We start from the raw sequence: 23,048 nt of genomic DNA, 5'->3' as shown, positions 1-23,048 counted from the left end.
GGTACACGGCACTGAACCCTAACCCTCCCAGGAGCCTTGTGCCTTCATGCACTCACCACCATACCTTCTGGGCCACACTATACAGCACAGCTGCTGCTAAGCTCCTCCTTTCCATTCACTCAGCAAATATTCATTGAACACATACTATGTGCCAGCAACTGCTCTTTGAAAAAACAATCTCCCCATGGCCCTGACTTCATAGAAAAATGTTAAATAAGATAAATATATTGAATATGGCATCAGCTGGATCAAGTGCTGTGAGAAAATTAAGCAGCGAATGGAGACAAGAAATAGGAGGTGGAGTGTTGAAATTCTAAATAGGGTAGGCAGTAACTGCCTCCCAGAGCCACAAGGGGTGAGGAGATGAGTGTTCCAGGCAGACCCAAGGGCGCAGCATCTCCATCTCCACTTGTTCAGAGACCAGCAAGGTGGCACTGGGCGGGTGCAGAGTGACTCCGGGGGCTCAGCACGGCTCCCCACCAAGAGTCTGCGTCCAGAGGACACACTGGCTCTACAGCGGCAGCCATGTCAGCCAGCTGGGCCCCACAACATGGGTGAAAGGAGATGCACACCCGGGGTTAAGACTCCCAAAGCCCTCAGCTGCGGTTTCTAACTGCGTCTTGGTGGACGAATCGCTCATTTCTTAAACTCGGCAGGACATTTTTTAAAGAGAGCAAATCAAATAAAAGGACACAATATCTTGGACGCTTAGGCAGAGTTTCGCCTTCAGGTAACCGTGACAGTAGATGCAGCAATGTAACTGTTTCTGTCATTTAAACAGTCTCTGGGTGACACACAAGTGACTTTAGACAAAAGCTCTCGCCAGACACAGCGCCCATCAGGCTCTGCCCCGCTGGCTAGCACACCCAGCAAGCAGCAACCCAAAGCCCCCACAAGTCCAAGCACGAAAGCAAAACGAGGCCGAAACTTCTGCTTCCCCTTCCCGTAAGACACAACCGGACCCAGCTGGGAAACGGAAGGGCCTCGGGCCCTGCCACCGCACACCACCAGGGCCGGCCCGCGCCCGCGCGCCCACAGGCGACGCACCGCTGCCCGCGGGGTCTGTGCGGCGCAGGCCGGCTCCCACCAGCCCCGGGCAGCGCTCGGCCCACGCGCGAGCAAGGCCGCCGCCCCCGCCGCCATTCGCTCCGCCCGTGGCCCGGGCCCTCGGCCCTCTGCCCTCACCCGCGGCCGGCCGGACGCAAGGCCCGCCCGGCCGGCCCGCGGTAAGCTCACCTGTCCCCGCCCGCCCGCCGACTCCGGGCTGTGGGCTCCGCGGCGCTGCTGGGCAGCCGGCCGACGCGCTCTTCCGCCTGGGTACCCGGGCGGCAGCGGTAGTGGCGGCGGCGGAGGCAGAGGGCGCGGGAGTTGCACCGGCAGCGGCGGGGACGCGCACGCTCACGCACGCACCCGCACCGGCGCGCGCGCCCCCCGGAAAGACGTGTGCTCCGGCGAGTTGGAGTGGCGCGTGGGGCTGGCCGCGCATGCGCCCAGAGCGCCTGCGGAGTCTCCGCCCAGGGACCGAGGCCGGATGACAGACCTGGACTGAGGCTCCGCCCATAAGGGGGCGGGCCCCGAGCCGCAGCGGGATCAGAGCCTCCGGCGGCCGGAGGAGTTCGCAGCTGCGGAGCCGGAAGGTCCTACCGCCCGGCAGGGCTAGGGTTCAGGCCAACCCTCACGGACCCCAGGTGGCTCCCGTGTCCCCGAAGACCGGCAGGTGCCACAGAGAGCTGCGCGGAAGGAGAAATTATGGCTTGTCTCGCGCCTAATTTGCCTCGCTTTACTTAAGGTTGAGAAATATGTCTTCATTAACTGGAGAGGGAGCTGGTGGAAGATGGCGGGGAGACTCCACACCCCATCCCGAGCCACTGGCATGAGACTGACACTGGTTCATCCCTATAGAACCGAGTGGGAACTCCCTTCCTGTCCAGCCACCATCGCCCAGCCGCCCTCCAGGAATCACCTGGGAACCACGGCTTCGGAGGGAAGGCACTTGCACTCTCCGCCCCCGTCCTTCCCGTACAACCCAGTTCATCACGCCGACCCGCCGAGCCAGGGGAAGCCGGGTAACCTTTCCTGTCACTCCCACTGTCACCGTCCGACACTGCCGAGAGTTCCTCTTGCCTTCTGTTAGCGGTAATGCCACTTTTCATTCCTATAAGCCACGTAAATGACCCGTGCACCAGGGCTCCTGCCGCCTCCCTTCGACTCTTTTCGGTGGACCACGTTCCATTCAGCAGCCATTTTTTTAAAAGCATGAAGCAGGCTGGTTGCGGTGGACTTCGCACACCTGTGACTCAGGGGGGCCGCGGCAGGACGATCGCAAGTTCGAGGCCAACCTGGGCTACTGAGACTCAGAAAAATAAAAAGGGCTGGGAATGTAGGTCAGTGGCAGACCACCCAAGTTCAAGCCCCAGCACCACCACCGCAAAAAAAAAAAAAAAGAGGCATCCGAGTCTTCCCACGTCACACTATCTAAAATTCTCCAACAACCTGTCTCCCACTTCTAACCGCCTTCCCCTGCTTTCATCTTACACCTCATGCTGTCTTGCTGATCTTGAATTGCCACGCTCATCCCAGAGTGGCCATAGCACAGAGGCTGCTCAGGAGGCCTAGCAGTCATTAAACTGCATAACATCAAGCAGGCAGCAAAAAGGCCTAGAAAACCAAGAGATGGAAAGGCCACGTTGATAGGAACATCTGCCGACTCAGAATGAAAGACTGTGGGCCAGAATTGAAGGAGACAGCAAAATGGACCTGGGACCTATTTCAGAGTGAAGCTGTGTTCAGCCTTTTGGAGGTTAATAATGAATCAAGCGTTGAGTGAGTCCAGGCCAGACCCCATTGCTGCTCTGCAATCCAGACCTGCCCATGTAAAGGCTCTGTTCTCATCCCACCAGTGTGGTCTCAGCTCTTCTGACCTCAGTCTCCAACTCCAAATTTGCCTTGTTCGTTCAGCACTTGAGGGGCTTCAGTTACTCTCTATCATTTCACATGGTCCCCACTTATAGAACAAGATCACAACTCCAAGGGGCCGTTGTGTGTCTGAATAAACATCCTCTGTACTGTCCTTTCTGAGGCCATCTCCACTACTCAGCTGCTTGAGACCCAGCCTCACAGGCCTTGGCTCCATACTGCACAGCTCAACTGTAATGGAGATGATGCTTGCAGGGGCAAGGAGGCCCACCAGTGGAGCGAATGCTGCCTGCCTGCGAAGTCCCTGAAAAGCCCACTCCACAGCCTCAACTTCCACTTGGCTTCCTCAGAAGCGCTGACCGGCACCCTTTACCTTCACAGAGCAGAGGTTTTGTAGTTTGTACTAACTGTCCCCTGCCTGCCTCTCCCAAGGGTATGGTCTATGACAGCAAGGACTCCCCTGTCCGTTCACCACACTTTTGCCATTATCTTGAAAGACACACCAAACAAGCAAATGTGGATTTTTCCCCCAAAGGAATGCTTTATTAACAAATTGACCATCGTTCATTTTAACAAGATACTTCAGTGACCATTCCATTCCTACAACCTGCCTTCTCACCACACCCATTGACAGCTTTTAACCCTGGAAAAAGAACATTAAACAGTACTCTTTTCTGGCTCCTGCATCCTGTTGTGTGGTACAGTGCCCCTAGGGCATCTGATTCTACCAGACAGACCTGAGTACCCCCCTCCCCCGCCAGGGATGTACAGATGTGCACACAGCAGGCAAGGTCTTGATGCCCTGCCAAGAGCCACTAAGGCACATGGCTGTCCCTCCAGACCACCCCTCCCGACATACAGGGTCCCAGTGTGAGAGGCTACTAGGGTGTGGCAGTTTAAAAATGGGAAAGAAATCTTTGTAGCTCCTGAGAAAAGGTGACAGAGTTTCAGGTGATCCCAAAATTCCATCCCCAACCTGAAATGCAGAGCTGGTTCTGCTTCCCACTCATCCTATGTGCAGTTAACAGGCAGGCAGGCAGGCAGGCAGGGAGGCAGGGCTGTCTGCCAGTGCTATGCTGGCAGGTCAGGCCCAGGCAAGGCAGCACTGTGCAGGGGCACACCTTATTCAAAGGGTGCTGAAGACAGGCTCTCTCTCCACCTGGCCTCCCCCCAGAGGCCCAGCAGTCCTTTGGGCCAGAGTAGGGAGCCCATGGTAACTGCCAGTCTTTGAGAGAAGCAAGTTTTTGCACACAAGGAGAGAGGGCATTAGTGAATAAAACACACTGACCAATACAGGCAGTGTGTGACATAGGCCAGATGTAAAATTCTACACAATGCTCAGAACCATTAATGAACCTCTTTTTACATATAAAAAGATTATAAACAAAGCATAAGGTGATGTAAGGCTTGAATTTCAGCTTGAGTCCAAAGAAATAACATTCTCTTAACGATGAGGCTAAAGCCGCTTTAACAAATTTTAATTTTTGAAAAGTTCATTGCATTTAAAAAATAGTGAATCTGCTTCTGTCAAAGCTAGGACATTAGTGTAACAATCAGGCAGCTGCTGACAATGTTTCCTTTCTGGGGTCTCAGAAAATGGACAGTTCTCTCATTCAGCATTTCCAGATAAAATGTGGCCAGGCAGTGCCCTGGGTGGTTATTTCTTTCTGTGAGTCAGGGAGGAGAAAGGGAGAACAGAAAATGCCACTCGTTTTATACTCAATATGCTTCTTCCCTCCATCCTAGTGAGCTCACAAAACTCCCAAAGGGAGTGTGGGCTTTGGCTCAGCACCCTCTGGACCTTCCACGCTGTCCACCTCCTGTGGCCCTGGCAAGGACAGCACAGCAATCTGCTGATCTACTGACTTCAGTGTAAACATCTATGCACAAGACTGCTCTCTAATCATGCGAAGGCAGCAGCCATATCTGCGTGTGAACGGGCACCAATGTCCTCGAAATCAGCTGCTGGCTTGCCCTGGCTGGTGGCTCCGTTGCTCAGCTGTGGTCATGATGATGAGGGTGTGCTTGCTATAAGTGATGCTGCTGCAGGCTTAGAAGGGTGCAGGTCCCGGCAGCGGCTGGTCACCACCCCCTGTCGGGGAAGGGAGGCTGGCACTGCCATTCTCTCTGCCACCTACAACCTTGGACTACAGAAGAGAAAAGAAAAGAAAACCTGAGAGAGCACACACACAAGGTCAGTCTGAGTCCATGCTCCACTTTCTACATAAGTTTATGCAACATGAACAATGCCCAGCAATGAAAAGGAATGAGTCGCTAGCAGGCAGTAGCCTGGGTGAATCCCCAGGGCCTTATGCAGAGTGAAGAGCCAATCCTAAAAGGCTACCTGCTGTGTGGTGCCATTTATGTGACATTCCTGAAATGACAAAATTAGAGACAGAGAACATATTAGGGGTTGGCAAAACAGGGGCAGGAGGAAGGTGAGCAGGGCTATAAGTGGCACAAGGCAATCCCGATGGGCATGGACACTGCACCACAGTTCTACGAGCTGTCACCAAGATGTTATCAGTGAAAGAAACCACATAAAATGCATAAAGAACTTGTCAGGGGGCTGGGGATGTGGCTCAAGCGGTAGCGCGCTCGCCTGGCATGCGTATGGCCCGGGTTCGATCCTCAGCACCACATACAAACAAAGATGTTGTGTCCGCCAAAAACTAAAAAATAAATATTAAAAAATTCTCTCTCTCTCTTAAAAAAAAAAAAAAAGAATTGTTATCTTACTTACACTTCTGTACTTTAAAAAAAAAAGAACTTGTCAGCATGACTTCCTATAATAACCGAATCTACAATAACAAATAATGTGACAGGTCACACCCCATCCAGAGAACTGGACAGTCCAGGGACAATTACCTTTATGGTTCCCACTCGATCTTCAAACGACTTGAAGGTGGCAGAGTTCCTTTAGAGAAAGGGAAGAGGTATTTGGTGTCAAAAGCAGCTGCGTGCTGCCCTCCTCAATGTGAAAGGCCTCAGGGCTGGGTTCTTGTCTAGAAGGAACCCTGACAGCATCCTGAGCTCTCATGGCAAAACTGACACTCCAAAAGGCAGGGCACTCTCTAGGAGTCCAGCCAGGATCATTCTAGGAGTTCCTCAGGTCAGAACAGAGGGCAACCATGCCCCACCATAGGGTCTGCCCCAGATATCACAGAGCCCCTGACTATGTCATGGGTGGGAGCCTGGTACATCCCTGCCCTGCTCTGAATGATACCCTTGACTCTTCTGCACTGGGCTTATAGGAAGTCCAGGAGCCCTCCCTTATAACTCAGAGAAGACAAATGGGAGGAAAACCAACGACAGTTCTGCAACTACAGATGGGTGAGGAAGTAGAAAAGGAAGCAAGCCAGCCTGTACCACTGGCGCTCACACAACCAGATCCCCCAAAACAGTCTCCCTGATGAGGATGGGCTCTGCCGAGTTGCAGGGCCTGACTGAGCAGGTGAGGAACAGCAGATGGGGCTGCAGATGTCCCCATGCTATGACTTGTGAGACCTCCAGAAAAAGCCCATTGCAGAGGGGCCAAGTTCCATGAGTAGCCTCTCCACCCTCTCCCTGACTCCACAGGCAACAGGGCCAGGATGTGGGAAGTTCAGGACAGGGGCCCAGTTTGACAAATGGTCTCCTCTGGTGGCCTCAGGATAAGAGCTTCACTTCCACTAGTTCTTCCTCATCAGCCTAGAAGGGTCTTCCCTAGCCCTTGACTGACAGGGGGATCCTAGATTTGGGGGATACAGGAAGTACAAGGTATAACTGGTGGGAGCTGCCCCAACCCCCACCCAGAGACACCGAGGCTCTGAAGCAACAGAAGGCACACGTTACCTCATGACTGGCATACTTATCGAGTGGCGGATGGAGTAGTTGCTGCTCGGAAGCATGGTGGAAGCAGAGAAGGAAGCAAGAGTTAGCACAGCACACCAACCAGACTGGCAGGCACTTGCCAGCCTGGCTCACACAGAAACCAGCTTATCAGGGCAGGAGAGGTTGGACCCCATCCCCAGCAGAGTTGGACCAAGCTGCTAGCCCCTTCCACACAACACCCAGAAGGATAAACAATTCAAGGCTCCTCTCTCCCTGCTCCATGTGAGGTGCCCAAGTCCAGCCAGCAGTATGGCGCTGCCAAAGGACAGCATTAAAACAGGAAAACTCTAAAACAGACCTAGCCAGGGACTTTTTGTTGTTATTGTTGTTGTTGTGCTAGGGAGTCAACCCCAGGGCCTCAGATGTGTTAGGTGAACACTGTACCACTGAGCTACATCCCCAGCCCCTAGGCTTGGAGCTTGTGGAAAACCTTTAGTCCACCTGGCCTTCAGATAGCTTCACAGCAGAGTAAATGATCTCTGACAAGAGAAAAGTATCCAAACCAAGTTAAGGAAAAATATTTAAGCCACAGATTGTTCTGGATTTGACTCCAGACCTTCCAGTACCAGCCACAAAAGAGCATCACAGTGTAGAGTTTTGGTGTTGGCCAAAAGGCACACTTTGTCAACAAAAGGGAGTAGTCCTAGGAAGGAGTATATAGGGCTCCAAGGTAACAAGTGAGACAAAACTCAATCTGAGGAACAGGACCTACATTTGATAGGACGGAGATAGAGCAAGAGAGCCGGTATCCCCCTCCTTCACAAAAGTGCTTCTTTTCAGGAATGAACTCAGATGTAGACGCTGAGATGCAGTGCTTTGTAAGACTGGGTCAGCCTTCTCAGTGCTCAAGGAGCAGGCAGACAAGAATATCCAGAAGCATTCAGAGGGAACAGAGATGCCAGGGAGGTCAGGGGAAGAGTCCCTCGATGGGACACGCTGCTGGCCAATACCCACACTGAAAGGATGCTTCCATCATACCCACTCTCCCAGCTCCACCCGGCACAGCCTCCCAGGGGCCCTCCAGATTCCACCTGCCCTGACTCAAAGAAGCCTTCCAAGGTGCTCAGAGCCAGTCTTACCTAAAGGAATGTGAGAACGGATGAGCCCTGAAAGGTGGCAGTAGGAGAAAAGAAGGCAGCATTAGGTAAAGGAGGCAGAGTCACTGGAGACCCTCTGTAGCAGCCCCAGAGGCCAGGCTGGATACAGTGTGTAGAGGGGCACTCCACGACCACTCCTCCAGTGCTCATGCCAGCAGGACACATGGCCCCAAGAGGCTCCTGAGGGTACCACCAGCAACCGTATGACCCCATGCCTCTGCCTCCTGGGCATGGTTACATGTACAAGAGGCTCTTGTGTCCATACCTGTTTGGAGGTTAAAGAGGGACAAAAACATGCCTGGAACACAAGTGCCCCACAAGCAGCACAAAGGTAAGAAATGTACCAAGAGCCTGCCAGGTTAAGCCAACACCCCACATCCACACAGTGGTCTGTGTTCTTCAAAACTGAAACGAAACAAGGAACACCTGTGGGCCAAGAACTTTTGCTCCAGGCTCTGTCACTACAGAGGCCAACTAGGAAACGTGTCCAAGGGCAGCTAGCTGCTGGCATGGGGCAATGCAGCCAGCTTCTCCTCTGTGGTATATCTAGACCCTCCCACTCCGAACTGCTGAAAGCCAAAAAAGTACACTCCCAACACAAGGAACCCACAGAAGAATAGGTTCACCACCCACAGTGGACACAGAATCTGCTCCTCTTGCCCAAGTTTCCCCAACCAGTAATGGGCCAGGCATAAACCATTCTCTGACCCAAATCCAATTCCCCTTCCTCCCCCTCATCACCTCAGGCCTATGGCACAACAGAGGCCTCTTAGGCCAGGGCTGCTCCAGGATGGGACATCATGGACATGGGCACTTGTCTCAAAGGTCTTGGAACCAAGGCTCAGGAAGGGCCTACAAGGGCCATGCACCCTAACCTTGTGCTCTCAGCCTCCTGGGTCCAAGGATCATCCTCAGAAAGCTCTGAGCTCTCAGTCTCAGTCTCAAGAAGACTGATGGCCCCTGTCACTTAGTGAGACAATGGTGATCCACCAAGGCCGTGAGAGGTCTGAATTCACACCACTACAAACTCCAAAAGAAGTACCCCCAAGGGAAGACTCAATAGCAAACAGAATACCCTTTAAGCACCTTGAATATAAATAATCAAATACAGAGAATTGGGTCCTCTGACTGTTCTAAGGTCCCTGCTTGTCTTAGTTGGCCCCAACAGGCTACAGTAGTGAGCTAGGCACTCAGAGCTGTGCCTGCATCACTACAAGGACCCTACTCATTGCCCACTACCAGAAGGTTACAAACCACGGGGTCAGTGGCAGACTTCAATTCTCAGAAAGAGCACAAGAAAACATCGGAAAGGAGGAGCAGAGAAATGAGAGTTATCTTTTGCTTCCGCAGAAAGGCGGGCCATATGAGGAAGATAGGGCTGCCTGGCTTGAAGCCACTGCCAAAAGCACCCAGGGCTCAACTCTCCCATCAAGCTTCCATCCAGGACACACTGAACAAAGGAAGGGAGGATGAGAATGAGCCAGCAGCCCAGAGAGAGTGAGAATGCTTCTTGCAGACATGAGGCTTAGCACAGTAGACGCTTAGCTCCTTACAAAGGTTCTGTGGCAAGATGGGCATTTTTAGGAAGGTACAGGCAGCAGCTCTCCACTGTGGCATTGGGACATCTCTGCCTTACCTCCGTGGAGCAAGGCCAAGCCACCAGCACTATGTGACCATTAACTGTCACCAACTTACCACCATGCAGCTCAGGTGCCTAAGGAGGCATCCTAGGGAATAGCAGTGTGTTCTCATGAAGCCCAACAGGGGAGTCCCAGCAGACCTTCCCTCACTGTCAGCTCAGAGCTCCTCCTGGGCCTAGATCAGCTGTGGTGAGCAGAGCTGCATGCAGGGACCCCAGCCACTACATGGGAGCATGGTTAAAGTCTCAGTGTGGAGGTGCATGCTCAAGGGGAGACACACTAAGCAGCATTCGTGCAGCTTCTACTAGGTTAGACTTTTTTTTTGTACTGGGGATTGAACCTAGGGGTGCTTTGCTACTGAGCTACATCCTTTTTTGATACATGGTTTAGTACAAGTTGAATTAATCATTTTGAAATGAAATTAGTCGATTGTTAACAAGTCATTCTCACCACATCGTTGAAGTTGGCACCTAATTTGCGATCCTCCTGCCTCAGCCTCACAAGTGGCTGGGATTAGAGATGTGAACCACCACACTTTGCCAAGGTTAGAAACTTCTAAAAATTAAAAGTTGAGGCAGTAGATTACCTCAAACAAACAAAAGATGAACACAGCTTCCGGGAAGAAGCCATCCCTTTTGCTTGGCAATGTGGTTCCTCAGGCATACAGATATCTTCCTCACTCCCAATTCAGAGTCAGGGAAGAATACTTATGCAGAAGAGGCCCCGCTAGGCAATTCCCAGGCTGGGAGGCAGGCAGGAAATGAGCCAGCCCAAGCAGAGACACAGGCCAGAGCAGTGAGGCCAGGCATTCAGAGCCACACCTGCATCACCAGCCCAGGGACCCTGCTCACTGCTCATGTCTGAGTCCCAAAAGGGAAGAGGTAAGGAGCCAACAGCATACACAGAATGCTCAGCCACTAGATTCTTTTTTTTTTTTTTTTTTTTGTACTGAGGATTGAACTCAGGGGCACTCAACCATTGAGCCACATCCGCAGCCCTATTTTATTTAGAAACAGGATCTCACTGAGTTGTTAGTGCCTAGCCATTGCTGGGCTGGCTTTGAACTCATGATCCTCCTGCCTCAGCCTCACTGCGCCACTAGATTCTTGAGTGTGAGAATGGGCATCCAGAAGCTACCTTTGTCAGGGCTGGGGTGAGCTCAGAGACAAGGCCTGCTTAGCATGCTCAACACCCTGGGTTCCATCCCCAGCACCACAAAAAATAAAAGAATGAAAGAGGAGGACCAGAAATCTTTGACAGAATGAGGGCTGTCTGGGCTACAGGGAGGCAGGCCCTGCAATTCAGAAGTGAGGGGACTGGTCCTAAGCACAGCTAACAGGGCAAGGCAGGTGGCCCCCAGTGACAGGCCCAGGATGCTATGAGCATGAGACCCATAGCTCTCACACCCCACAAAGTAGGCTTGCACAGGCACACCCAGGAGGCAGCACACCAAGTTGCAGGACCTTGTCCTCAACAGCATGTATCAGAGGAGCCCAGGACAGGGAACTCGAAGCAAATGTACATAGTCTGGCTCACCCCCTCATTTCCTAGACTCTTTCCAGCTTGCTGAAGTACCTTTGATGGCCCCAAGGTTCCTACTGGCTCTGAGAGACAACACTCAGATGTGGGGTCTTCTGGTCCCTGACTGCACTTTCTGCACCCTGGCCCAGGCAGACACCTGAGCAAATACCAGACTGAAAGTCAGTACCAGAAACAGCTTGTGGTCTGCCCAGACTGAAATCCCATCCTGAACCTGGCCCTCGGCCCTATCACTGCCTCTCAGCACAGCTCCAGAGAGAAAACCCTCCCCATCAGTCCTAAGTGTCAGAAGCTGTGAGTGGACTAGTGTCTATCCCTCTCTTAAAGAATAAAGAAATGGTCAAAGGCAGACAATAGGAGGCACAGGAACACCCCAAAGGTTCACATGCAGAACAGCCCAGGCTGGCATGGCCACTCCCAGGCTCTGGTCTAAGCCCTGGGTTCCCACAGGGCCTCTTCCTACTCCTCATCCCACTGCCTTGACCAGACCTTGAGGATCTCACCTCATGTCTCCAAGCTTCCTACTGATGGCAGAGCCCATGGTAGACAGGGCAGCAGATGTCTTCTGTCCTGCCTGTGAGAGGGTTTCCTGGGTCTTCTTGTAGCTAGGAAAAAGACACACCAGTTAGACAGACCAAACAGCAAGGACAGTCACAACCCATCACCAAGGAAACCCTCCCTGTAGCCCCAGAGAACAGCAACAGGAGAATACCCGAGGGAAAGGTGGGGAGGAGTGTGGCAGTGGCAAGCAGTGCTAAGGTGCTGTGGAGGGCAGCGCCCAGCTTCCTCCCTCACTGAAGTCTCACTTCCAACACTCAGAGCTGCAACCCCCACCTTGTGGGAAGACTTCACCTTACAATCCAACTTCCCCTACAATGCACCTGATACTTAGCCCCCCCTGTCGTCTTCTCATGGCACTTCTGACTGCTTGAAAATGACACCTGCCTGCTGCAGAGAAAACAGGTTCCAGAAGCCCTGGGTCTGGCTATACACCTGGGTGAGCAGTGCTAGAACAGAAGCCAAGAAAGTCCCTAGCTCTCTGCCCAAACAGGCAAATGCAGGCCCAAGGCTTCCCCTTCCTCTTCTCATGAGACAGTCTTCTGAGGGGAGAAAATGAAAGCTCACTGCACCCATTGAAGGGATGGGGGGGTGGGGCAGCATCCGCAGTGCAGACTGGCACCTGCGGGGTGACCTCCAGACAAAGGAGCCCAAAGCAAAGACCTCCTCTCCAATCCCCTTTAGCCCCTTCCAGCATCCACCCACAGGAGGGCATATCCCATTGAGACCTGCTGGCATCGGCATCAGCAGGAAGGGTACAGGGTGGGCAGTTAGGATGCAGAGGCTGCAGGGATGGCAGGGACATAGGCCCACTGTGAAAGCCAACACCTGAGACTGCTGGCTCTAGTCCAGCAGCAACCACAAAAGACATGCAGCTTCCTTCTAACATGACAGAATCTGCCGCCAGACTCAACCAAAGCCTTAGGGACCACAGCTCAGTGTGGCAGCTAGGAAACGAGGCTGAGTAAAGGGTAGGGTGGGGCTCTCAAGGCTGATAGTATCACTGGGCCTATGTGAGGAGCTTCCTCTGGGAAACCCAGCTAAGCCTGAGGGAGCAATGACTGAGACCAGCCTTGCAGGAAGGCACAAGCTTCTGTCTCTATCAGTATCATCAGGCTGCAGGAGGCACCAGCAATGACCTTCTGAGCTCTTCTTCCCCCATCCTTCCCACTCCCAGTAGACTGCTACGAAAGCATCAGTTGTCCTCCTTTGCCCTCCCAATAACTGTCACCCAGCAGGCCAGGAGACCACAACCCAGGGCAGGGGCAGGTCTGGCAGCATGCTATGCATGCAGCCCCAAGGACCAGCACTACGGCCTCCTGGACTGAGCTGGTAACCCCTGCTAGAACACACTCAAGGCCCAGCCACCTGAACCCTCTCCTGCCAAAGCAAGGGAAGCAAGACTCTTATAAGCCACAGAGTGAAGCTGAAACTAGGGTGTTCTCATCAAACACTAAGAACAAGGTAACCAAGGACTGGCAACATACAAATTCAGAAAACATTCCCCTCACTTTTCCCTGAAAAAACCAAACACACAAATCCACGTCAACATTCTGTGGTCTACGGAGTGAAGAGTCTGAAGTAGAGGATTTAAGGAAAAACCCTGGAGCTATGGGTGTGGGTGGCACAGCACTTGCCAAGCAGGCTTGAAGCTCTGGGTTTGATCCCCAGCACCAGAAGAAAACAAAAAATCCTCACAGAATCTCTATTTGTGGTCAAAGCGTGAAGCTGCAGAAACTGAGGATGGACAGAAAATGAGCACCTGCATCCAGGGCTGCAAAGGGCACAGAGGGTCCAGAGGCAAGGCAGCGAGCTGGTGCGCAACACCTCATGAGGAGCCACTGGTCCCGCAGTGCCATGAGCCAAGCTCACACCAAGACGGGCTCTCCAGCCCTCAGCACTTCTGGGTGTGAGACAGGGGACACAAGAAGTCCCCTGTAGAAGTAGGAGCCTCAGGGCCAGGATGCAGCTGCCTGCACAGGTCTTTGCAGGACACCAATATCATTAGCCCCCACCCCACCCGCAGGCTCCCACACTGCAACTCCGATCTCTATACTCCTGGCTGAGGAGGGCAGGGACTCCACCTCTTTCATAGGTTCCAGTGCCTTGGGCCCATCAGGGGCCTCCGACACTCCCTAGAGACGTACGAAGTTGGCTCCCATCACCACCTAACAAGAAGGAGGCTGAGACCAGGAGGTTGAAGAGCAGAGCTAGAAAGCTTATTCAGGAGCTGTGCTGCTCCAATCAGCTCCTCTCTGAGAGTTATTTAAACCTTTAGAGAGTAGAGCCCAGGGTATGTCCACTGGCCAGTATGGAGATCTGGTGGATGTCCTTTTCCCTTCTTTTCTCCTGAGTTTCCCTTTTGAGGCTGCCCCAGTCCCACTCAGGCCAACTAGAGGAAACCAGCTCTCTGACCATAGCAACTAGTCCAATGAGACTCATACCTGGGCTACCTTGCTGTTGGTCACCAAGGATGAGTCTGGGGCTTCTCTGGCAGGAGAGTCCTCCCAGCTCCCCCTTTGGCCAATACTTTTTAGCATTCTGTCTGCTTTCTGTCACCTGTAGCCCAAAGAACTTACAGTGGACCAAACAGTAACCAAGAGTGTGGTCTGCTCTTAGCATCAGGTTTTCAGCAAGATCCACCTACAAAAGGAACCTAACAAAGTGACAGTTTCATAACCAATGAATTGTGCTGCTGGCAGCAGCATAAGCTATGTGAGCATGGCACAGCTTCCTGAGGGCTAAACCCAGAGGTACAGACACACCATATGCTCAGCCACATTCCCACTCTACTCCTCCAGAGTGCTGCTGGCTGAAAAGAACCTATTATACACATGTGAGTCAGGAAAGCCATCAAGCTCATTCCTATCACCTTCCCTTGCAAAAGCTCCGGGAAGATGAATGCGGTCAACAACCCATCTCTTGCAGCATGATCAGGATAGATGCCACCAGGCAGACACAGGACACCGATATCATCAGCCCCCACCCCGAGATGCTCTATCCTAGACTGTCAGTACACAAAGGCCCCTGGTTCCAGAAGCATCACTATGACAACTGCCCCACACCAAGGGAACAGGTTCTCCCAGGGTAAGCTCTTGGAAAGAGGCATTTCACTGAGTCATGGGTCTGTCTCAGAGGGTCAGAAGCCATATGTCCTAAAGCTTTTTTAACTTCTGTAGTTCTGAGGACAGAACCCAGGCCTCACACGTGTTAAGTGAGTGCTCTTTCACCAGCTCCTTTTTTCACAAAGTTGCCCAGGCTGGCCTGGAACTTGCCATCCTCTTGACTCAACCTCCTGAGTAGGTGGGATGACTGGTGTGAGCCACCATGCCTGGCTCTCCTGAGCTCTTTGAGAAACTATGTGAGATAATTTCCCAGTAGCTCTTTATCAGGTGGCTGGACACACACAATAGGACAAGTTTCTCAAGACTACTTTTGGGTTGAGTCTGCCTTGTGAACCTGTCTGCATACTCTGACCCACAGATAACAGATTGTCTCCTCCCCAGGGACATTCTCAAAGTCACTGACTAGTGCAGCACTAACAACAGCCCACAGGTGCTCCTGGACACCTTGGGCAAATATCTGGCTGTTGAACCAAAGCACACAAACAGCCAGAGCTTCCTAGAGCCTGGCTCTCATGTGACATCAGACAGCAAAGGTCCACAGGCACAGCAAGCCAAACTGGTCCTAAGAACCTTTGAGACTCAGTAGCAACATTTCCTCCCAGTCCAAATGTGGAAGGACCTTGTGCCTGCATTTTACAGCAATCATGAGAGCACATCTTCCCAAACAAGTGACGGAAAAGTCCCACATAAAAAGACGTCTGAGCCAGGTATGGTGGCACAAGCCTGTAATTGCAGCAACTTGGGAGGTGGAGGCAGAAGGACTGCAAGTTCAAAGCCAGCCTCAACAATTTAGCAAGATCTTATTTCAAAATTTAAAAAATATACATAGTAAAAAAGGCTGGGGATGTGGGCTGGGGATATAGCTCAGTTGGTAGAGTGCTCACCTCACATGCCCAAGGCCCTGGGTTCAATCCCCAGCACCCCACCACACACACACACACACACACACACACACACACTCTCTCTCTCTCTCTCTCTCTCACATGGCTGGGGATGGCTCAATGGTTAAGTGCCCCATTGGTTCAATTGCAACTAAAAAAAGAAAAAAAAAATCCACAAAAGAGATGTCTAAAGGCTGGGGTTGTGACTCAGTGGTAGAGCACTTGCCTAGCCCTGCACCATATTTAAAAAAAAAAAAAAAAAAAAAAACCTAAATAAGCAAAATAAAGGTATTATGTCCATCCACAACTAAAAATATTGAGAGAACAAGAGAGAGAGCAAAAGAGAGCTAGAAAGAGAGGGAGAGAGAGGTATCTGAATATCCTCTACCCAATTCAAAGACATTACAATCAGACTGGAGCACAGATAATTCATGCTAAATATTAGCATGTCATTTAACAATCAAAACAGCAGAAGTAACTGAACTACAGCTCTGATAAGACACACAAAGCTATTCATGTGTAATTCACCCTCCACTGACATGCAGCACCTCTCAGACCACAGGACTTCTTTGTGATCCCACAAGCACAGCTTAACCTCCCACCCACCCAAGAGCCCCTCAGTACAAATGAAGCTCTAAGACCCCAACAGCTGGAGTTTAGTCTGTGGGGGAAAGAGGACAACAAACAAGAATCCACCACCAGCAAAAGCACAGCAGATGGTCCTTGATAAAGCCAAGAGCACCTGCCCAGCTGAGGCCCCACATCTAAGGCATAGAAGCTTTAATGTGATCTGGTGGCTGAGTGAATTTCTTTCAGCTGCTATGCCCTTCCAAAGGGAGCTCAAAGGATAGTTTTATTTGTACTTGAGAGGAGAAAAATAGCCAGCATATGCTAAAATGCAGTTGGTACCAAATGTGCACAACTTCCCCACCCCAGGGAGTCAGAAGGAGGAACGGAGGAAAGGGCTTGATGGCACAGGCACTCACAGGTCAGACTGGGTCACTTTCTCATTCCACTCTCCAAGTTTCTCAGAAGTTCTCACATAGCTAAAAACAGAAAGTCTGTGGTGAATATTTAGGATGATTTAACCTCGGGCTTTGAACTGCTGGTGAAACTTCTTCTGAAGACAGAAGGACTAGCTGGCAGGAGCACCTGCCCTCCAACCTGCCCCAGAACAAGCCAAGGCCAGCTAAGGCATTGGCAGAGCGGAGCTGACTACTCATTTTCTACCACACCAAGATGGCCTTGATCTTTTGTTGAGAAAGAAGGCTTCCAGAGGCAGTACTGCTCTGGGGAGCTGGGAGAGCATAGCTCTGAGCCCCAGAATGCTCTGACAGCCACCCTTTGGGACTCAAAACCTATAATATCCCAAGGCAGGAGTGTTGGGCTTCCACAACTGAGGTTTTGGAAATAAAACTTGTCCTGTCCTGTGAGACACAGCTTTCAGAAACATTTCATCTCCAAAGACATGCTGTGTCGAGAAGCCACGGGGCCAGGGCCATGACAGAAGACAGCAGAGGAAACATGTTCATGTCAGCAGACCTAGAAAACTCACTCTCGTTGAGGACCTAACAGGTGCTCTCTCTAATATGGACTCTGAAACACCTTCCTCTTGCCAACTTTTGCTTGGGCAACTAGCGTGTCCATTTACCTTCTGGAACATGTATACTCTAAGTAAATACGGGTATGATCCCTGACTCAAAGCCTCTGTCTAGCTGTTCCCAAGTAGACTTGCTCAATCCCTGTGGCTGAAAGTATCTGGTCTCCAAGTACTCATACTCTCCACCTGCAAGGCAGAGCCACTCTCTCCAACCAGCAGGGCATGCCCCCCAGGCATGGTACCTACGCGTTAGAGACCTGCACATCGTGCCAGCTCCTGGACAGGTTCTGCTTCAGCCCCCCCAAGGTAGAGAGGCCCAACCTCCTCTTCAGCTCTCCACAGTGCCTCTCCTTGGCTGCCAGGACCTGGCGTAGAGTGACAATTTCTTCTTCCACCTGCAAAGCACATAGTTGACATGATGGGCCATTGTTACTTCAGGAAGTGACCAACACCCTCATCCATGCTGCAATAACGTTTCTCAGAATTATGTAACAAATTTCTGCTTTCAAAAATATAACCTATTTTTAGGACTAGCATCTACAGCAGCATTTTTTTAATCTGACCAAGTTCCCCACTTCTGGTGAGGCTGTCATCAAAAGTCATCAAAGCAGTGAGAGGTATCTCAGGGTGACCAGGTGAGGCCTGTCAGAGCTCTTCCCAGGGAATGGGCATATGCATGAGAGAGAAGCAGCTTCTCCCACTGAGCTCTGGGTCTCAGCTTGGACACAGCAACATCTATGGGGGAATCCCCCATGCACTGAGAAGGAAGCAGAGCGGAAAGACTGAAGGGCAGAGACCCAGGTGACAGAAAAACATTCCTATGACAACACAAGTATTTCCGAGGCCAGCTCCAGACCCTGGCAAAAGCCAGTTACACAAGCCAGGCACCATGATACACTCCTGTAATCCCAGACCCTGTCTCTAAAGTGCCCTGGGTTCAATCATGGTACAAAAAAAAAAAAAAAAAGACAGTAACACAAGCCAAAAAGTAAATTCTCTTTTGTGCTTAAGGCAGTTTTGAGTCAAGTAACACAAAGATTCCCGATAATAAGGACTTGAATTTTCTCAGGTCTTAAATTCAAAAATGAAAGAATTCTGAAGTGAGCATCCTTTGAAGCCAGTTTCTATGTTAAGCAGTTGTTATAAAAAACTCCCTTTCAGCCAGGTATGGTGGGGCACTCCTGTCACCCCTGCTGCTTGAGAGGCTAAGGCAGGCAGATCACTTGACCCAAGAGTTCAGGACCAGCCTGGGAAACACAGTAAGACCCTGTCCAAAAAAAAACACACAAACAAACAAAAAAATCCCTTTCCTAAAAAGTGGGGGCAGGGCTGGGATTGTAGCTCAGTGGTAGAGCACTTGACTAGCATGCATAAAGCATTGGATTCGATCCTCAGTATCACACAAGCATCACATAAAAATAAACAAGTAAAATAAAGGTACTTTGTTCATCTACAACTAATAACAAATTTTGTAACAGGGCTAGGGTTGTAGCTCAGTAGTAGAGCACTTGCCTACCATGTGTGAGGTACTGGATTTGATCCTCAGCACATTAAATAAATAAACGAAATAAAGGTATTATGTCCATTTACAACTAAAAAAAAAAGCCAGCTTAGGGCCCACTTACTACTAGGTTTACTTTTTAGAAAACAATTCAAGCCAGGCACAGTTGCACATGCCTATAATCCCACTGGTTTGGGAGGAGGCTGAGGCAGGAGGACTGCAAGTTCAAAGCCAGCCTCAACAATTTAACGAGACCCTAAGCAACTCAGCAAGACCGTCTCAAAATAAAAAATAAAAAGGGCTGGGGATGTGGCTCAGTGGTTAAGCACCCCTGGGTTCAATTCCAAGTTAAAAAAAAAAAAAAAATTCAAATGCAATGACTGAAACAGGGTGCAAGAGCATGTAGTCTAATTGTCTTGGGGAGCATGCAAATTAAAACTTTTTTTTTTGAAAGGCTGCATTCTTTTGTTGTTGTTGTTGCAGATGGACACAATACCTTTATTCTTTTTATGTGGTGCTGAGGATCGAACCCAGTGAGCACACATGCTAGGCAAGCTCTCTACCACTGCTCTATGACCCCAGTCCTTGAAACTTTTAAATGACACAAAACCTCTTCATCTTGTAATTCAACTCTGAAAAACACTCTGTGGCTTCAGTTTCTAAACTGACACACTCTGAAATAAAAGCAAAATCTCTTTAAAGCCCATGCTATTTTTCCCTCATCCTCCTTTCAATCCAAAGATAGTTCCATGATGTCCTCCTGGTCTCAAAGTTGGTCCAAAGACCAAGGTCCAACGGCTCAACTCGTTCTGCTTAGACTCAAGCCTGGTCCCAGAACACTCAGGACAGAGCTGCCCTCTGAAGACAGAGAGAAGCCTACACAAAGAGCAGAAGGAAGCCGACTGGGAGGGCTCTGAAGCATGACAGAAGCCCACGGCAAAGCGTGGAGCCTGCAGAGCCCCAATTCAGTCCAGATAGGCACCAAGGTTAGATACTTAACATTAAACTTGGCATCATGGATTGAAGTCAAACTCTTGGGAGTTGTCTTAAAAAATATAATTCAGGGGCTGGGGTTGTGGCTCAGTGGTAAAGCACTCGCCTAGCATGTGTGAGGCCCTGGGTTCAATCCTCAGCACCACATACAAATAGAGGAATTGTGTGCAACTACAACTAAAAATAAATAAACATTTAAAAATACACATATATATATATATATATATATATATATATATAAGTCAGACAGCAGACCTTTGTTAGGAGAATTCAGGTTGATATCTGCCACGACAAAAATGGGGTCAGAAAGTGTCAAGTAACTGGGAAGTAAACAGGGTGGAGGTCTCCACCAGGAAGGAAGCAGGAGACTTTTGTTCTTAATTCCTATTTTACTCTTAAGGGACTCTTACCTTCAAAACAATAAAGTACCATCAAAACAAAATTAAGGCATATGTATTCCTAGGGTCTTAAAAACAACTGTCAAAGCCAGGTATAGTGACCATGCATATAATTCCACTACTCGGGAGGCAAAAGAAGGATGGCAAGTTCAATGCCAGCCTCAGCAACTTAGTGAGACCTTTTCTCAAAATAAAAAAGGGCTAGAGATGTGATGTCGTTAAACACCTTTGGTATTCCTCGTACAAAAAAGAAAAGTTCCAGGCCAGCGTAGGCAAATTATGAAAGCTTGTCTCAAAATAAAAAATAAGAGGGGCTGTGGCACAGTGGTAAATCCCCAGTAACTCCCCTATAAAAAAGAAAAAAAAAAAAAAAGGGAAAAAACACTGTCAAGTGTTAACTCCAATGGAGAACATCCCAGCAGACAGCATGCTCAGAGGTCAAACCTGAGTAGATGCTCCCCTAAAAACCTAAGTGCCAGGCAGAGGCAGTAGAGATTAGGGTCTACTTCTACCGCCAGTGGTTCTGAGTCTACTCCACAGAGTTGGGCACATAAGGAGATAAACATGTAATAGGTGGGAACACAGTAGGTGGGTAATCCCCCAGGGCAATTCCTTCAGACTATAGGCAGTGCTCTGGCTCCTCACTAATCCAAGATGGCCTGGACTCATGAACACCCCAGGACAGACAGCCAAATCACAGCACCTTGGCAAGCTCGGCCCTCAGCTCCTCCTCCTCAGCCTCCGTCAAACCCTCAACAGCAGGAGTCCGGGCAGTCACACCTGGGTCGACAGGGACATCGGTCATGAAGTCAGACAGCAGACCTTTGTTAGGAGAATTCAGGTTGATATCTGCCACAACAAAAATGGGGTCAGAAAGTGTCAAGTAACTGGGAAGTAAACAGGGTGGAGTTCTCCACCAGAAAGGAAGCAGGAGTGATGGGACAGGTGACAGGTAGAGGGAAAGAGACTACCAATGCCTCCTCTGTGAAAGACCTGTGAAGACAGCCTGGGCATCAGATGGAAGGCAGGTACTTCTCAAGCCACCTGAGAGGCAAACCTAATACCCCCAGTGCTGCTGGAGCACGCGAAATACTGGGCAAGGCAGCCAAACCCTGGTTTCCCTGTAAGAATACTATCTTCCAAGGCAGAAAACCCTGGCTATAAAGAAAGTGGCTGAATCTAACAGACTTTGCATTTTAGAGCAAAGGAGTTTAACATGGCCATAAACACACAAGCAACACCTTGCACTCAAATGGTCTGCCAGGGACATGCTAAAATTACAAGGAACATGTGCTAGTTATCCAGCCACTGCAAGAAACCAGCAAAACAAAAAACACCTTTGATGTCATTCTTGAACCCCATCCCACAGCCAGACATTAACACATGCAGAGGTGGGAAGGGGGCGTACTGCCTCCCCACACCTTGCCACACTGGATCATGTTCTAATTCCTGCAGTTGCTATTTTTCCTTCACATTAAGTGTATCTTCTTGTCTGCACTAAAGGCCCAGAAGACTCAACATAAGGAAAAACATTACTTCAGTTCTCTCCAACTACAAATATATGACTTATTGTTTAGTACTTTTTTATACAATCAACACTGAAAACATCTTCCCTCTTAACCAGCATTTTCTGTGAACAAAAGGCTTACAATAGTATGTTGTATTCCAATTAAAATAAAGGCATAAAGATTGGAAAGAAGGAAAAGTATCTTTAAATAAAGTAAAGTTTGTCAACTGTACAAATTCTAAAGAGTCTACTAAAAATAAACTGAATGCACTAAAACCAATGATGCTATATTTAAAGTAGTTAGCTGCTGGACAACATGGAGCATGCCTGTAATCCCAGCAGCTCAGGAGGCCAAGGCAAGAGGACTGCGAATTCAAAGCCAGCTTCAGCAACTTAGTGACACCCAGTTACAAAATAAAATATAAAAAGGGCTGGGGGTGGAGGATGCTGGGGTTGTGGCTCAGTGGAAGAGTGCTTGCCTACAAGTGTGAAGGCACTGGGTTAGATTCTCAACACCACATTAAAAATAAATAAATAAAATAAAGGTAGTGTGTCCATCTACAACTAAAAATAATTTTCAGAAGTAGTCATTAAAAGAAAAATAAAATTCAAAATATAGGGCTGGGAATGTGGCTTAGTGGTTGAGTGTCCCTGAGTTCAATCCCCAGTACCAAAAAGTAAAAGTAACTGGCTGCATCTTGTTTTCTTCACATGTCCCACACTGCTGAAGCTGCACATTTTTCTGGCACTCAACAAGTGCTTATGAAATAAAAGAAGTATTTCTTCTATCAATGATTCTAATTTTTAACTGAAATCAACCTACATTATTTTATTTCATCATTCACTGTATTGAGACTCAAGTTCAGTAAGAACCTTAAAATCACTACAAGTTTTCTCCCATATTTTAAGAAATGAAGCACTTTGACAGTTTCCCCTATAAAGCTAAAACTTGGTCCTATAGAAATCACCCCCAGATAGAAACCAAGATACTGAACTCATCACTAATTTACAGAAGGGATTAAAATCAGGAAAATATCTTACCAATGGTACTACAGAAAATAAGTGTAGAGGTGCTGCCATAGACAAAGATTAGTGAGCTAAACCGCAGGGGGTAGGTGAGTCTCAACTCTCAATGACTATACTCATCTACAAAATGAGGGTAACGCAAGGACCAATCTCAAAAGGTCACTCTGTAATAATAAATAAATAAATCACTTGAGAAACAGGTTTATGGTGGCTGTCTGACACATCATAAATGCTCAAGTGTTTTCTGTATTCCCATGATCAGAAAACTGTGATACTCACCTCAATTAAAGATGCAAGTAAAACATTAAAAAGTCATCTTAATTTATCAGAGCTGGAAATTCTACACTCAACTATTTTGTATATAGCCACTAAAAGCAAGAAAACTTCCAAAATG

General features: G+C 49.5%; 2 protein-coding genes across 14 annotated transcripts in view; both read right to left on the bottom strand.

Moving 5' to 3' along the window:
• Positions 1 to 1,394, bottom strand: part of Dnajc5 (DnaJ heat shock protein family (Hsp40) member C5) — a 50,962-nt gene extending 49,568 nt beyond the window's left edge. For both annotated transcript variants that reach the window (XR_006849493.2, XM_046433479.2), the window contains exon 1: positions 1,237 to 1,394. The gene's annotated coding sequence lies outside the window, so the exon portion shown is untranslated. The remainder of the gene's footprint in view (positions 1 to 1,236) is intronic.
• Positions 1,395 to 3,433: 2,039 nt separating this feature from the next.
• Positions 3,434 to 23,048, bottom strand: part of Tpd52l2 (TPD52 like 2) — a 31,779-nt gene continuing 12,164 nt past the window's right edge. For 4 of the 12 annotated variants that reach the window (XM_046433467.2, XM_058575713.1, XM_046433471.2 and 1 more), the window contains exons 2-9: positions 20,825 to 20,970; positions 17,476 to 17,624; positions 16,616 to 16,675; positions 11,569 to 11,670; positions 7,869 to 7,895; positions 6,751 to 6,792; positions 5,785 to 5,833; positions 3,434 to 5,063 (exon numbers count right to left, since the gene is read on the bottom strand). In XM_046433467.2, coding sequence (XP_046289423.1) covers positions 4,968 to 5,063; positions 5,785 to 5,833; positions 6,751 to 6,792; positions 7,869 to 7,895; positions 11,569 to 11,670; positions 16,616 to 16,675; positions 17,476 to 17,624; positions 20,825 to 20,970 — 671 coding nt within the window. In that variant the 3' untranslated portion in view covers positions 3,434 to 4,967. The remainder of the gene's footprint in view (positions 5,064 to 5,784; positions 5,834 to 6,750; positions 6,793 to 7,868; positions 7,896 to 11,568; positions 11,671 to 16,615; positions 16,676 to 17,475; positions 17,625 to 20,824; positions 20,971 to 23,048) is intronic. The other 8 variants (XM_046433470.2, XM_046433473.2, XM_046433477.2 and 5 more) reach the window with 4 other exon arrangements.

The sequence above is a fragment of the Marmota monax genome, unplaced genomic scaffold (assembly GCF_021218885.2).
Source record: "Marmota monax isolate L192 unplaced genomic scaffold, Marmota_monax_Labrador192_F-V1.1 WCK01_AAM20220418_F8-fsc00014, whole genome shotgun sequence".
In the NCBI taxonomy this organism is placed as follows: Eukaryota; Metazoa; Chordata; class Mammalia; order Rodentia; family Sciuridae; genus Marmota; species Marmota monax.
This window is presented reverse-complemented; position numbering and strand designations above follow the sequence as displayed.